This window comes from Pteropus alecto, unplaced genomic scaffold (genome assembly GCF_000325575.1).
Source record: "Pteropus alecto unplaced genomic scaffold, ASM32557v1 scaffold79, whole genome shotgun sequence".
Taxonomy (NCBI): Eukaryota; Metazoa; Chordata; class Mammalia; order Chiroptera; family Pteropodidae; genus Pteropus; species Pteropus alecto.
In genome coordinates this window covers 16708440-16725256 of record NW_006494612.1, presented here as the reverse complement: position 1 = coordinate 16725256, position 16817 = coordinate 16708440, and the positions used below count along the sequence as shown (strand labels likewise).

Below are 16817 nucleotides of genomic sequence, written 5' to 3'. Positions count from 1 at the left end.
AATCAGTGCATGACTCCGAAATAATTGTAACACATTAAGAGCCAATTCTTAACTCTTCTCTTTCCTTAGCCATGGCATGAGCCCTGTATCCTGGATCATTAAACACAATCTCACTATGAGAGAAATCTTTCTGTAAAGATATACCTTCCCTTTCTATTATTAAAAAGGATACTTAACAACCTAAGCTGAAGATGTGTAATAGATTTACTCCATTAGAAGTTATCACTGGGCAAGAAATGCCCTTATCTGCTTGGCTGTCCACTTCCAAACGCAACTATGTCTTTACCTATTCTTTTCTTCTTTCCTCTGGTCACAGAGAACACGATGTTCATTCCTTCTTTCCAAAACCAACTTCTCATTTCCTCTTCTCTGCCTGCATCTGTTACCCAAGGCAGTTGAATACTCCCTCACATGGTTCTCATGGAATGCTGTGTGGATTTTTATGCATACAATGACATTTAACGACAACTTCTGAACACCTGCCTGTTGTACCCAGTAGACTGCAGGCTCCACAAGGGCAGGGGCCAAGACCCGCTCATCTTCTTATCCTGCTTTACACAAGAAGCATGAACTAAGATGCATTTGAAGCCACAATCTGCATGAATAACTAGATTCCCACAAAACAGTGAACAGAGTTCGGATATGAATTAAAGGTTCAAATAATAACAGCCTACACTTATTAGGCATCAGACTGTTTTCTAAGAGTTTTGGTATATCAATACACTTAGTTCTTACAACAGCCCTATATAAGCTAAAGAATACTATTAATTCCATTTTACAATGAGAAAACTGAGGCTTGAGATTGAGTAACTCATGCAGGCCATGAAGCTTTAAGTGGCAGAGCCAAGATAACCCAGGCAGTGTGGCTCCTGACCTAATGACCAAACAGGACTGCCTCCGAACCCTGTCACTTGAATACTTCTGACAGAATTTAGAAACTACCTCAGTGCTCATGCTCTGGTAGTAGCTTCAGTGGCTTGGAGCTGGGCGAAGACCGAGTGGATCAGATGCAAAGGACTTTAAGAGTCCAGGGGAACATGCTGACATAAACCCCTAAGGACTTTGTGTCTGGGTTAATTCCCTAGGTATCTTCCCTTCGTTTCATGAGTCCCAAGAATCAGTTTCCATTTGCATAGTTAAGACCTACCACTTTGCCCCTACCTTCCTATCACTAAGGGTTTCTCAAGATTTTTACTGCTAGCATATACGCAGAAACAGACACACTGACAAAACGACAGTAAGAATCAGATTATCCCTATAAATGAATCAATTCCCTGAGCTTCATTAACCCTCTTTCTTTTCCTGGGGAGCTTCCTTCTCTTTTATACAAAAAATAAAAATAAAAATAAAATCCCCCAAATCAAACTGCACAACCCGAAGCACACCTCAGTTTTACAAGGCAAAAAATAATCAGGACTAAAGCAATATTCATCTACATTTCAGAGACAAAACAAACCAGCATTACTCCCTCTTCCCACCACGTAAGGCAGCCTGGCCTACTACATGGGCCATAGCCGCCGCTGCATCCACTCGAATCTCTCTGCAGGATATGAGTTGGGCAGACTGTCAACCTGAGAATCTGGATAAAGACCATAACTCTGCTTAACAATTATACTGAGAGGAGAACGTTATTACTGGTAGTCAGACTAAAGTTCTTTCAGAGAAACTTCATTTCTTCTTTCATAAATTCATTAAGAATATCCATTTCATTTCAGAAAAATAAGCCAAACAAATAGCATTTCTATGTGCTGGCTTGTTTGCTTTTCTCTTTTCATTTTTATATGTCCAACTCTTTCCTATCATTGACTTTGTCTTTCTTTTTTTTTCTATTCTTTTCAATTTAGTGCACAAATCTCCCACCTTCAAATTCACTTCTACATGATCTCTCGCTCCTGCCAATGCCCTCATTTTTTAATTGCATTTAATTCTCCCAAGACCTTTTCTTTTCTGATAAACAAGAAATGTCTCTTACGATGGCAAGGCATCTTTGATCTTCATGTGGGAAATGTCATTGTAGAGGGCAATGGAAACCACCTCTTCCATGGGGCAAATGAGGCCGTACTCTTCACACCCATTTTCAATGACCAGGGGGTCAGACTTGTGAGGGTCAAACATGATGTTGTTAGGCGTGACAATCATGACGCCTCCGACCACACCCTGCAGGAAAAAATGGGCAGGACAGAATCAACTACAGGCAGAAATGCAACCACCACAGCTTTCATGAACTCATGTTGCTTTTCCATTGACTTTGGAGAACCATAGATTCCTACATGATAACCACATCCCCTTTAAGAGGGCTGGAAAAACAGGCTGAAGAAATACAATGTTAGATACTGTGTCACGAGGCGGAGAGAACAGCCTGGCCTCACTGTGGCAATCAACTGAGCCTGCTTCTGGCACAGTGGCTGCTACAACACAATTGTGGTGAGATCGTGGGTTACACATGTATGTCTCTTATTCTCCAATTCTCTGTCTGTACAATGAAAAGGGCTGTCCCAGGTGCTTTCTCAATCGAGAACTGGGTTCTTTACGATTCACTCAGCACGTATTCACCACGTGTCCAAACAGGTATAGTACTGTGCTGAAGGGACAGCTGTCTTGGAGACACGTTGCCAAAGAATAGTTCTAATATTTCTAACATGTTTAGAAAGCAATCCAGCAAAATTTGAACAAATAACATGAAGTTTTTGCAGCCAGAAATGAACATGCTGACTCATGTAAATTAGAAGCAAAAAACCAGCACTTTGGTGGGAACTTAAAAGTCTGAGGTTTGGTCAGTTTATATTATATATTTTGATATATAATATAAAGGATATTATCTACCAGAAATAGCAGGATACAGATGGCTCCCATTAGGTAAATAATTTGTTCTGTACTCTTAATGACTTAAGTGATTGATCATCAAGTTTTGCATCTCAGGCATTACTTACTCTTGGTTGCAAAAGTTATAAGTCCATATATAAATAATGTGGTTTCCTATCATTTAGAACCTGGCATGAAGTCTCTACTATGAACACAGGAATTCAATTTATATCAACATAACTCTTTCTTCAGAGGCTCACTAAAAGTTGAATTTGTTCTTTGTAAAAAATACCAACAACCAAAAAACTAAACACATTACAAAAGACATTGTTAATACCAGAGTCTCCAGCAGCAAATGGGTTGAGAACTTACCATTTTCCAGGTTAGGTGCTAAGCTCTTTACATGAATTCTCTCTTTCAATTACCATACCCTACTAGTTAAATTTTATTCTTGTTCCAATTTTACAGATAAGAAAAATGTAAGCTTAGGAAATTTAAATACCTTGCCATGGTCTCAAAGCTAGTGGGTTGCAGAATTGGAATTTAAATTCGGCAAGTCTGACTCCAGCATTTGCTGTTAAACATAAACTAAACTGTCTCCCTAACAATTTATAGGCCAAAAACTAAAAGATAAAATGATAAATCCAGGGTCACAAAGAATCCCTCAATGAGCAAAGTGTCAGGTATCTAACAAGCGAAAACAAAATGGACACTTGTGAGATCTCAAGCTGAAACTTCGGGTGAGATATTTTAATGTAGTCTGCCTTTGGTAATTTGGAACCTAGTTTAGTTTTCTATAGATTCCAAGAAAAGGAAACACATTACATTGTCATATACCTTTCCATCGGTGAAATAGCGACAATTCATTTTTAAAAATTTTACGACGCCTGGCTCATCTTCTTCAGAAGTGGATGATAAGACTCTTTCAATGGGTTTTATGGCCTTTCTTGCTAAGTCAGCATCCTTTAGAGAGCAAAAATTTCCAAAATCAAATAGAAGCATTTTTTTCAAAACAGATTATTTAGATAAATGAAGCCACATAACTTTCCTGTAAGTAACCTGTCTCTAACTTGAACATAAAAAGGCAAATATCTTTCATCATTTACAAATATCACATATATAAGTATCCAAATCAAACTGAAAAAATTTTTAAAGTGCATATGTATTAACTCATAAAAATGGCTCATCAAATGTCCTAACTGACTCATAGCCTAAATGAAAATAATCTAAATGAAAGAATTCATATTCATGGATCAAATTCTTTAGAAAAAGGAGTAAAAGTAGTATAAATAAATTACCAGTCTCGTTGAGAGTTTAATTTCATGCTTTTAAGCAAATAAAGCATATGTTTTTGCCTTTGATATTTTAAGTGTGAACTGAACAGGTTTCTTTTGGATAAAATGCATTCTCTCAACTAATGACAAATTAACTTCATCCCTTTAGGGGGGAACTTCAGATGAACTCTTGTGAAAAGATAACATATAGAATTCTGTAGCACAATATAGTCTTGACAAATATGAACTTCAGTGCATGAAAGACATACATACAGGCAGTTTATCATATTCTGCATCTGATGATGAAGGAGAGACAGTAGCACCAGGACTGGATGATGATAACTTTAAGGTACTGGAAGGAAAGTTGGCATCTGGCACAAAAAGAACCTTAGAATCAGAAAGAAAAGCTAGATGAGTGCCAAGAGTCAGGCAAACCACTAAGCAATATGAAGAGCAGTTACTCTCTGCACAGTATCATGTTAGGTGCATGACTAAGATCTAGTTGACTTTCACAGAACTCATAAGCAACTTGGGGTCTTCTAGACTAATCCGTGAAACGATATTCAGCAATATGAATATGTGCAGTGCAAAGGGTACCAAACGCACTTGTAGACACTACAGAAACTCACAAAAGGGGAGAGCAGTGTGGGTATTTTGCACAGGCCATGTGAAGCATGTGGTGCCAATGAAGCCTTGAACAGTACATAGCATTTGGATAGAGAGAAAAGAGTCTTCCAGGGAAGGGTACTAATGATATGAAGGAATAGAGGAGAGAGAAGCATGGTGTGCTTCTAAACATAACTGTGTCAGGGAGAAATGAAACAAACCCAGACTTGCTAATTTGAGGCAGGCCTTGAGTGTTAATGCAGTAAGGTCCTTATATGACAAACTATACAAGGTAATATCAATGATCTCAATACCTTCTCTTCCATCACTATCTGGGTTATCCAAAAACAAAAATAAAAATACTCCAAAATTGTACAAAGTAGCCTCCTTCAGCAAAATGTTCTGGTTCCAGAAATGTTATCGTGATCCTGTCATTCTATTATGTTATCATGATCCTTTTAATGAGACATGCTACATTTTGGCATATATCATATATAATCTTAAAGTGATGACCTCTAATGTTTTAAAGCAGAATTCAGAGCTAACTATATAACAGCTGTTCAATATTGTTATTCATTCACCCCTCCAGTCCTACCCCTGTTTTACTTTATTTAAATCTCTCTTCAATCCAGAAAAAAATTGAGGCAACAACAAAGGACACATTAAGATAAAAGTGGGAATATCAACATGAAGGAGAGATAAAATAAGGGCTGATTACTGTTGAAAATCTGTGCTCCAAAATTACACTCATTCAGAGGTGGGTCATAAAACTGGCTCTGAAGCATCAAAAAATCTAGAGACAGATTTTAGTTCAATAAGCTCCTATGTAACCTCCTTTGAAAATCATCTTCAACATATGTGGTCCATCAGTCACCCAGCCATACCAGTATTCTTTCCTACCTCAAGGTGACCATCAACTCACTCTCTAGAAAGGTGAGTGTCAAATATTCTGAAACAAGAGCAGATAAAACCAGTTTTGACTTATCAGATCTACTGATAAGAGAGAGATGCCTATCTCTCCAAGCACCAAGACAGATTACTTAAAAATCCTCAAAAGCAAAATATCATCTACAGTTTTTGAAAGCCCCTCAATCACTTTCACTCTTCTCAATTCTTTATTTTTGCCAGCCAAATCAAGAACATAGCCAGGTCTTGGGATAACTAACAGCACATAACTGTTAAGTTATATGAGGGCTGGCAGTACAACAAAGACTAGAAGGATATCTGAGATAATGCAGCCCAACCCTTAATTCCAGAGATTAGGAAACCGAAGTCCAAAAAAGAAAGTTACTTGCCTAAATCAAATAGCTACTCCAAGGCCAAAAGAAACAAAGTTTTGGAAGCACTTATTTCTGGCATTTTTAGCCCCACAGTAGGCACATTTATACAGTCATACCTCCTGTTGGCTACTGGACCTTAATCCAGTACAATAAACTACTTTGTTTAGGACTTACTAAAAAAAATAAGAAATCACCCTAAATTATTTTACTAAGTTCTAGTAACTACAATCTTCAGACTTGAATTAGTAAATACATGCGCCTAGGTTCTCTGCTATCCATCAATTCCACAATGAAAAAGGTTCCTGGATCCAGTTCAACATGAAGGGCAGGGCTCCCCTCACACCAACAAACAATTCTCAGACACGAGCAGGGTATCCAAGAATTCAACTCAATTCTGACACTACCCCAAAATAGCATCAGATTCCACAAGTTAAGTTTAGTCCTATAAGACTGTCCCCCACCTCTACCACATACACACACACTTCAGACACCAGCCTCAAGCCCAGGTTCGCACCTGTGCTTCTGACCAACCGGCTAAAACTGGAGGTTCCAATGACACCCTCCAACTCTGAATTCCTACCCTCTTCAACTCAGAATGCCAATCACAAATCCAGGTTGTCACCTGTACTTCTGGCCAACGGGCTATAAATCAGAGGTTCTCACAGCCCTCTCCTTGGTTTCAATTAATTAGCTAGAACGACTTACAGAATTAAGAGAAACATGTTACTTACCAGATCACTGGTTAATTATAAAAAGACATAACTCAGGAATAGCTGCATGGAAGAGATGCATTGGGCAAGGTATGGTGAAAGGGTGTAGAGCTTCCATGCCCTTTCCAGGCTCGACACTCTCCCCAAATCTCCTTGTGTTCAACATCCTAAAGGCTCTCCTAAACCCCATCCTCTTGGGGCTTTCTGGAGGCTCCATTACATAGTCATGATTGACTATATCATTGGCCATTGGTGATTGATTCAATCTCTAGCACCTCTTTCCTCCCTGGAGGTGGGAAGGGGAACAACTGACTGAAAGTTCCAACCTTCTAATATTATGGTTGGTTTTACTGGCAATTAGCTTTCATCCCTATTGCTTTCCAAAGTCACCTCATTTGCATAACAAAAGACATTTTTTTACCACTCTCAACACTTGGAAAATTCCAAGAGTTTCAGGAGCTGTGAGCCAGAATTGTGGAGGAAGACCAAATATAAATGAGAAATATATTTTGGTCATTCGATTACCAAAATGTACTTCTTTTAAATCACAATATTGCACACATTATGCAGCAAGATTATAAGAATCCCCTCCTCCCCAAAATTGAAATCAATTTATTAATTGTCCTAGAGATGAAAATTTATTAATTTTTAAAAAGTTTCAATTCACATTTCCCCTCAATTACCTGGGACTGGCAGTATCCTAATTTCTCCTTTTGACAAAGACATAAATACCAAAAGCACTATCGTACAAATTGGCCAACTATAGCATATTGGCTTCATGTGCTGCCCTTGAAAGAAATGCAGAGAATAACACCACTGCCAGAATAAAGTTATACTTAAAACTAGCAGTATCTATCCTGAAGGAATTAAATGTCACTGTAACATAGAGACGCAGGAAGATGCTCTAGCAAGTCAACAATGAAACCAGAATGTGCTCATGGCAACCAAGCAACTCTATGAATGGGACTGAAAACTTGGCCTCAGCTAAGATCTGCCAATGACTGTGTCATTTACATTTATTGGCTAAATGTAGTTTCCAAGTAAAGATAGAAGGGCATATTGTCATGTAGAAAGTCTTAAAAATTATTTTGCTGGATTAACCTAGAGTGGTAATATTACACAAATTTGTCAGTTACATTCAGTTTAACAAATAAAATACTAAAATCTGAAAAATAATTGTGTGGCCTTTTCTTGATGGTCCTACTGAATGTCTCTGCCTATAGCTGAACTATTTTTGTCAAAATGGTATCAAAACAAAAATTCTGCTTAATTTAAAATAGAACAATGGCCATAATGTACCCCAGAAGCGTACTAAACTGAAACTTAGAATTCCAAATTAAACATTCTAGGAATATCTGTATGATATTCTACAGAGAAAGTCACATTATTTAACTTCTTTTGAGGCCCTAGGAAACATCTACAACATAAACAACTAATGATAAGTAAACTTAATCATTTGCAAAGCACTCATCTCTGAACAATTCACAAATACGAGGATGCTTTCAGAATTATTGGATCTAAAGGACAGGAAAGACTGGACCAATGCACATTATCACTGATGATAATCCTGTGGCACTAACAGTGATGCATTAAAAATGTCAATAAAAGATAAATGAAAAATTTCTAAAGTATTATTCAACAAGAAAATCGTTACCTGGCCTGGAACAATAGTATGTGTGAAAAGTTTATTCAGTTCCACTAATTTATTGGGAGTGATGTTAAACTTCAGTGCTATGGAGTTTAGAGTGTCCTGGCTTCCAGCCTAGAATAATCCAACAAAGAAGATTCAATATATAAAGCAAAAAGAAACAAAATTTCCTTTTGATAGACATTAATCTATTTGTGATACGCATGAATAAAAAAGTATTACATACAACTAGGTGTATTATGAAATAAAGTAAATACATTCCCAATTTTTAAGAAAAAATATTTTAAGTGTTATCCATTTCTGGGCTTCTTTATTTTCAATTTCGCTGCTCACTAATAGATTTCTAAACTTACTTTGGTGCAACTTAGGTATATAGAGTAGAGGTTCATATGATATAAAACTGTATGAAGAAAAGAAATAAAACATACACACAGTACCACCCAGAGAGGAAAATAGGACTATTTACTTTCTCTTTTCGCATTTTTCTGTCTACTTATCTCTTCACTACACTATAGGCTACTGGATGGTGGCCTGTTAATGGTCATTTTCCCCCATAGTGCCTGACATATAGAAAGTATTTGATGAATGAATACAGTAAAAGACAGAGAAATCTGAAAGAAATTCGGATTAGCTACCAGTAGTTGTTTACTGTCATTAAAATGATAATTTCCCATGGTCAGTCAAATAAGTTTTATGTATTTATAAAACTTGTGATATATGTCCCAGGTGTATACTTTTCTTTTTTCTCTAATAGAGAGGGACAAGGAATAAAGAGGGAAGTGAGAAGACGTGAAAATTAACAGTAAAAAAGTTCCACCCCCAAAAAAGTCTGCTGCCTCTGGTCAGGTCAATATCTCAAGAAACTCCCTATCCAGGGAGTTTGGTGGACCTTGGTGGGAGCTCATGCTGGTGAATGTCACTGAAAAGTTGCCATTTACAGCCTTGGGTCAAGACTGGTGGCTGTCTCTATAAGGAGAACTGTCTCCACCAGGTGAGCCTTGAAGTAAGTGGAGACTTGAGGCAGCTGCAGGAGACTGTGGACTAGTGAAAGATAGGTATAGAACGAACCTCATCAGTACCCTCAGTATCAAAAACCCAGCTAGATGAACTGTCTCGGCTAATTAAGTTCATAAGTACAGGTTATACTAAAATTACTTTAAAGAATTTGTAGAACAGATTAGGATATAAATACCTGTATTTTTTAAAATTATTGAAAACAACAAAATATGCTCCAATCTCTACCCGGAACAAAATTATCTCTACTAAAAATTTTTTAAAAAGTGTTAAAATATATTTTTTTCAATATTAGATATTTACATAATATTTTCAAATGCAAGGGTTTTCAGAATTTAGAATCAGTATGAGACAGATTTCTCAACACAGACCACCGCCAGACTGTTGGCTCTGAATTTGGATCTGCCACTTGCTAGCTGTGTGACCTTGGGTCATGTAATTAAGTTCTCTGGGTTTCGGTTTCTTCATCTATCAAATAGAGATAATTGTAATTTCTGTTTTACAGCAGTTAATTCGTGGCAAGTGATTGATAAATTCACTTCATGTTTTTATGAAAAAAACTTATAGAACATACAGTGTATAGGGAGTTAAGGAGAGGAGGAAATCAACCTGGAGTTAGGACATAAGGGTAAGACATACATCTAGAACCAGGTCACAGACTTTGGGAGGGATTCTGGTATCATTAAATGTTTGAAACTAAATAGAATGATTGAATATCTACAGCTCAGGAGCAATATAAGCAATCTGGTAGGTGCTAGTATGGTTCTCTAAATAAAGAATCATCTTTTATTTCCGATGAAGTCCACAAAATAACTTACCAAGTAAAACTAATCTCCACAACATAAATGAAACAGGGGGGCATACTTGCATTACCAATTTGACCACCTGTTTATATGAATTTATTAGGGGGTCGATTTTTATTCTCACTGCATTGTTTAATATATGCTATATGAAGCATCTAGCAAACAAAACCTCTCATTTCTTTGAAGAGCCCTGTGAATAATACTACTGGATGCATACACGGCTTTAGAATCTTGTTATTAATGACAAATAATCCAACATTTTTTGAGTATCTACTATTAGGTAAGGCACTGTGCTGGGTGTTATGGGATCAACAACACTATAAGAGACAGTGGTAATGTGAGATATATAATCACCCCAAATCCTTTCTGTAAAGAACTAAGCCTATAAACCACAGAAAGATGTTTAGAGATGTTCACAGAGCGCTGTGCATGAAATGGCTGTGCCAGGGCTCTTCCTTGTGACTGTACAGAGACTTGGAGAAGGTTTACTACTCCAAAAGAAACGCCAGGGAGGAACTGGGTCTTATTGCCTACCTTATATAGAGACTGGCATGGCACATAAACAATCAGTGGAAAAGTATACATGAGGAGAACACAACCAGGCAATGGCAACAGCACTTAATTTCTTCTTAGAAGTCAGAGAACACTCTTCAACAATGTTATTTCAATGTGAATTAAAACAAATCTATGACTGAGTAGTCCACTTTGTGCCAGGCCTGGAATAAACAGACACAGCTCCCGGTTTCCAGGAGCTCATGGTGAAGTGAGAGAGATGAGCGCATGCCACATAATGTGGAGATGCAGTAATAGACACAAGCACAGCATTATTCGTCTACTGATTCAATAATATGGAGGTCTACCCCCTGCAAGCACCAGCAATACAATGGTGACCAGAAAGGGGTCTAGTCTCCCCATGAGTATATGAATTAAAGCATAAGATAGACATTAAAATAATAACTCTAGTGAATCACTAATATTAAACTGAGATAAATTAAGTAAAGGAACACGATTCTGTGAAAGAATAGAAAAGATCTGGCCTAGACTTGCTTGATGGTCACAAAAGGTAAGAATGAACATAGAGAGTTATGAGAAGAAGATGAAAAGATAAGGTTCTGGCTTGCAGAAAAGTATGGATGATGGAGCCACTGCTTCCTGAGAAAAGACCAAGCATAGAGGTCTAAGTGGATATGCTGAGTAGGCAACTCAGAAAGCATGTCTGAGACCTAAAATTGGTTATCACTGGCATATGGCAGGTAATTCAAGTCACAGGTTTACATGAGATTGCCCAGGGAGAAAACATGGAGGGAAGAGAAATGAACTATAACAGATCTTAAGAAGCTTCATTACTTAATGGGTACACAAGAGGGATGCAGCTAAGGGGCAGGATGTGTCAGGGAGAAATGTTAGGTAAATTTAGTAGTATTAACAAACATTTAGACTTCCTATTTATACTTACAGTGTATTCCATAGTACCATGGGGCTTCTGAACCACCATCTTCTTCTCTTTTTTATCATGTGTTTTGTTTTGATTGTCATCTGAAGAATAAAATGTATTTAATGAATAATTTCATTTTCAGGAGTTGAGGATAGGGTATTCTACCATATATTAAAACCCATTGTCAAACTGACTAAAAAAAGACACTAATAGAAGAATGGACCAAGGGCATAGATAGACAATACTCCTAAAAAAACACACTATTCATCAATGAACACTTGAATAAATAATTAATAACTATAATCAAATAGTACAAATAACGGTGAGGAAATGTTTTATAGTTATTAAAGAAATAGTTTAAATGATAATGTCTAAAGCTAGTACAGTCATATGAATGATGTATAATGTAAATCAGTACACCTCTTTTAGAAAGAGATTTGTCAAAATGTAATACCATAAAAATGTTCATTCTTTGTCAGTAATCCTTAGGAATTTATACTAAGGAATATTTCAAAAGCAGAACAATGCTATATATTACAGCATATAGTTACTGCAATATTACTTATAATAATGAAAATTTGGAAATATATATATGTCCAACAATCTCTTAAGTTGCACCATTCATTTTTCTGTTTTATAGGTCAAAACTGGTCATCTTAATAATTTGGCAGCTGCATATGACTGAATCTAATTTTTATGGTTAAATACATCTAAATATAATCAACCAAGATATTGAAAACCAGAGAGACATATTACATTGGATAAAAATTCAAGTGACAGAAAGTATATAAAATTGAATTAACTATGAAAAGATACTCTAACTCGTATGTGATCAGAAAAATACAAATTAAGGTATAACTTTACACCTATTATCATGGCAAAAATCAGAAATATGGATTATTGTATATTTAAAGTAGATGCACACAAAACTACACACATCATTCAAGGTCACATCCAAATAAAAGCCTATACACACTCAATACAATAGAATGGTGTGGAGTGGGGAAAGACGTGAAAGTGGGGATGAGGACACAAAGGAATTAATGAATAACTAACAAGGAGCCCATTTTGACCATTGGTGACATATCAAGAACTGAGAAGTGTGAACGATTAACTCAGGGCCCTAAACTGAGATCCTACAACTTCCCCACCCCCTATGCCCCACACATAGATCAGTGTTATCATTTCATCTATGTAACAAATAGAGACGTACTGGCTGAGAACAGGAAGGTAACGGAAACATAAAAATAGTTAATTCACATGGAATTTATCTCCCTTTTAAATATGTCTTTATTATTTAAAATTAAAAACTAAGGGGAAAAAGTAATAGATGTTTCCATTAGTGTCCTTTATTAGTCATTTGCATGTTCGATCAGATCCATTCAGAAAACTAAAGAGACTCTGAAAATCCCTGTAGGCCAGGGGTCCCAAACCGGTATTTGTCATACCCATCTGAGGCCCATTAAGAACCAGGCTGCACAGCTGGAGGTGAGCAGTGGGCCAGCATGAGTGAAGCTTCATCTGTATTTGCAGCCACTCTCCAGTGCTAGCATCACTGCCTCAGCTCCACCTCAGAACATCAGGTATTAGATTCTCATAGGAGCACCGGTCCTTGGTACCAGAAAGTTTGGGGACGGCTGCTCTAGACGATAAAAAATGACCTCCCTACTTTCAGGTGGCTACATCTAAATGACTTCAGGAAGATGAGACTACTGACTGTTTTTTAGATTTCTAGATCTCCAGATTCTGTAGATCAGGAAATTCTACAGCCTATTTAAAAACGCAATCATAGTATTTTACAAACCTTATGATCTAAATGGTGCTCACTTCTTTTAATATCTCAGCTCCATTCTCTTTGTCCCACATTCCTGCCCCTCTGTTACCATAAACAACTGTCACTTTCCATCCTCTTGCTTTCACAGCAGTCTCTTCACATCCTTTTGTATGTGCTTCCTATTTCTAGAGCCTAAGCTTTCTCCCACCTGTGGCAGCTTCAGGTACACACCCTTCCATAAGCTGTGCACAATTATCTCTGGTCCCAATGGGAGGACTGTTATAACCCACCAAATCATGAGTTTCCATATTGCTCAGCTGCAAAAACCAACCAACCAACAAACAACAACAACAAAAAAGGTGCTAGCTGAACTCTTCAGAATAAGCTTAACTATGTATACCTGAATTAGGACAAAATTTACTTTCTTTTGGCAGAGGTGAGTAGGCCAGAAAAATGTCAAACATGGTTGTACAACTAAAAGAAAAAGTCTTCCCTCCAGAGTCTAAGATTTTGAAATTCTTGAGGTAAGGACCATGATGTACCCATCTTTGAATGTCTGGTGCTTAATATGATACCCGGTGTATATGCTTGAATGAATTCCCAATATAGGTCAATGAGCCTGACAAGTTTGATTGTGGGCAACATTTTCACTGAAAGAACATCACACTGGGAAAATCATATGAACCTATTGAAGCCACAAACAAAGCACTGTATTTTACAGCTGACTCAATATAAAAAGCAGAAAAGTAATTGGCACATTCTAAGGACCTAATTTGTCTTCACATCATTATAGCACAAGGTAAGGTTTCATACTGTTTCCTAAGTATTTGTTTTGCAGTAAATTTTAAAGAGAGCCAACTACATGTCTCAATAAGTGAAGTTCTATAGAACTTACCTAGCCGCATTCTGCAGCACACAGCCCACAGAATGCTGGAGAGGGCTGAGGGGAGATCCAAGCTGCCTCGGGGAAGTGCTACTCTGCAGCACTTCAGGATGGAGGTCTACTGTTTCAGACGAGGACCTATGACCGTCCCGTCCCCCGGGATGGGACTAGAGGACCCATGACTGCCCCAGGGTGAAACTACCTCTCAATGATGCCAAAACCTCCACTTCCAGCTTCTGGCCTTCTCAGACTCTTTATACCTGTTCAAATTCTAACCCTCCCCTCTGCTTATGGGAACATGAAGCAAATGATGTAAAGTATCTACTGGCAGAGGGGAAAGTTGGCCCAGTGTTCCTCAGAAGCCATTCAAAGCAAAGCAACTGAACCTCCTACTTGCCTCACCTCTGAAGTCTTCAGAGCCAGTTTTTCCCAGTCCAATAAGGAAGTAACTGTTACGAAAATGACAAATACCCTGGAGGAATTAAATATAGGCCCTTCAGCTAGCCTGTTTCATTTCTCATAAATCCTGGAGGTAGGGGCTGAAATGGAGAGACCTGTGTTGACTTTTACCCAGGTGATCTGGTGCCCTGCCCCACAAATCCTGCCTCCTACCTTCCTACCCCAGAAGAGGGCCAAGAATGTCTGGAACATAAGGTTCTTGGCTCCTTCATCTGAGTCTTAGATACAAGTTTACTGAAAGAAGACTCCTTTCTCTTGGTGCACTGGGTTAAAAGAAATGGATGTTCAGGTGTACGTCCAGGGCCTGGAGAGGCGTGAAGGCTGGACGTGAAGGAATCCTTTGCAGTGGTGATCTGTGAAGTTTTAGATTAGGTTACAACTGCCAAAGGAATACATTTTAAGATCTGAGATTTGAGAACAGAACCTAAGGAAAGCTTATATATGAGTGAAAAACTGGCTGGGAGGTGGGGGTGGTGGTAACATTGATAGGAAAATGAATGTAATGTTACAGAGGCTGTGGGAAAAAAAGTTAAAGTTAAAGATGTATTCATGTTGTCAAATGCTGCATAGAGGATAAGACATAGAAACTTGGAATTGGATACACAGAGTTCCTGAGGTCAAAAGCAGAGAGACCTGAAGACAGATGGTGTTAACCCTAACAGTAAAGTTGGGATAAGTCATTTGCTAAGATATAACGGGGTAAAGACAGGATGGGGGTGGGGAGGTTAAGGAGTTGCAAAATTTGAGTTACTAAGGCAAAGATAAGGTTTCAATGTGAATACTAAATGAAGCAATAAGGGTTCACCCAAGGATGGAGTCTCAACACCAGGGTGACAGAGCATATAAGGAGTAAGCAAATACTCTGTGGTAATGGCCACCTGTGGGGTTTATGACATGCAAGCAGGGCAGCTGTAGCTAGAGCAGTGGTGAGTAAGGGGCACTGAGATACTGGAGTAGGAGAATGCCATTGGTTTCCTATTGCTTCTGTAACAAATTACCACAAATTTAGTGGCTCAAAATGAAAAACAAACACAAATTTATGATCTTACATTTCTGTAGACTCTAAGTCTGGCCTGGGTCTCACTGAGCTGAAATCACGGTGCCGGCAGGCAGTTCCTTCTGGAGGCTCTCGGAGAAGATCGGTTTCCTTCTCCAACTCCTAGAAGTAGGCTGCTTTCCTTGGCTCAAGGTCCCTTCCTCCATCTACAAAGCTGGCAACACCAAGCCAAGTCCTCTCATGCAGCCATTTCTCTAGTTCTCTTTTCCGCTGCTCTCTTTCAATTTTAAGGATCCTTGTGTTTAAATTGGGCACACCTTGATAACCCAGGATGCTCTCCTTAAGACCGGTAGATAAGCAACCTTAATTCCATTTACGCCCTTAATTTGCCTTTGCTGTGTAACCTAACAGGTTTTAGGAATTAGGGCATGTACTTTCATTTTTTTTTGCGGGGGGGGGGGGGGGCATTATGCTGACTACCACAGATGAAGAACAGGTGTGTAGGAAGATGAGCAGTTCAGATTCAAAGGAATTTTTGAAATTCAAGTCGTGATCCTGGATGTGAGTGTACTGGGGTAGGTGGTGTTAAGGAATGCAGCACTGGTTAGCTGTTCTGGTTCTGATAAAAACTGGCAAGAATGAGACAATAACAATGCTGTTCAAACCTGAGCATCTGGTGCCTGTCACAAACCCTTGGGAACCGGGTGAAGTCAGGACAATGGACAATATTTATCATGTACTTGAAAACAGAAACAAAAGAGACACTGTGAATTCCCTGGATCTTGACTCTATAATCTCTATATAGATATGGGAAGAACAGAAAAGGCAGTATGTAGCCTTCCTTTCTGTTATCAATTATCTGAACAAACACAAACTTTGAAAATTATCAGGTTTTCAAATTATATCAAGACCAATTCTGCACTGGCCTTACATTTACTTGGTGTGGGTGTGTGTCTCCTTTTCCTCTTACTCCCTTTGAATAATCAATTCTCTTCCCCCCTTCCATCTCTATCATCAGACCATGTGAATGGGGTACATGAGACTGACAGCACAAGGCCCTCAACACTGTCTAAAAGGGAGGATGATATATCCTTGGCATCTAAATGAGGGGGATTCAGAGAGGCAAAAATAG

The 16817-nt window shown here is 38.2% G+C and overlaps 1 protein-coding gene across 1 annotated transcript in view; it reads right to left on the bottom strand.

Annotated features, from left to right (window-relative positions):
• Positions 1 to 16817, bottom strand: part of NCOA7 (nuclear receptor coactivator 7) — a 125851-nt gene that overhangs the window by 41821 nt on the left and 67213 nt on the right. The window contains exons 4-8 of the mRNA XM_006926146.3: positions 11594 to 11673; positions 8327 to 8434; positions 4350 to 4463; positions 3640 to 3765; positions 1973 to 2157 (exon numbers count right to left, since the gene is read on the bottom strand). Coding sequence (XP_006926208.1) covers positions 1973 to 2157; positions 3640 to 3765; positions 4350 to 4463; positions 8327 to 8434; positions 11594 to 11673 — 613 coding nt within the window. The remainder of the gene's footprint in view (positions 1 to 1972; positions 2158 to 3639; positions 3766 to 4349; positions 4464 to 8326; positions 8435 to 11593; positions 11674 to 16817) is intronic.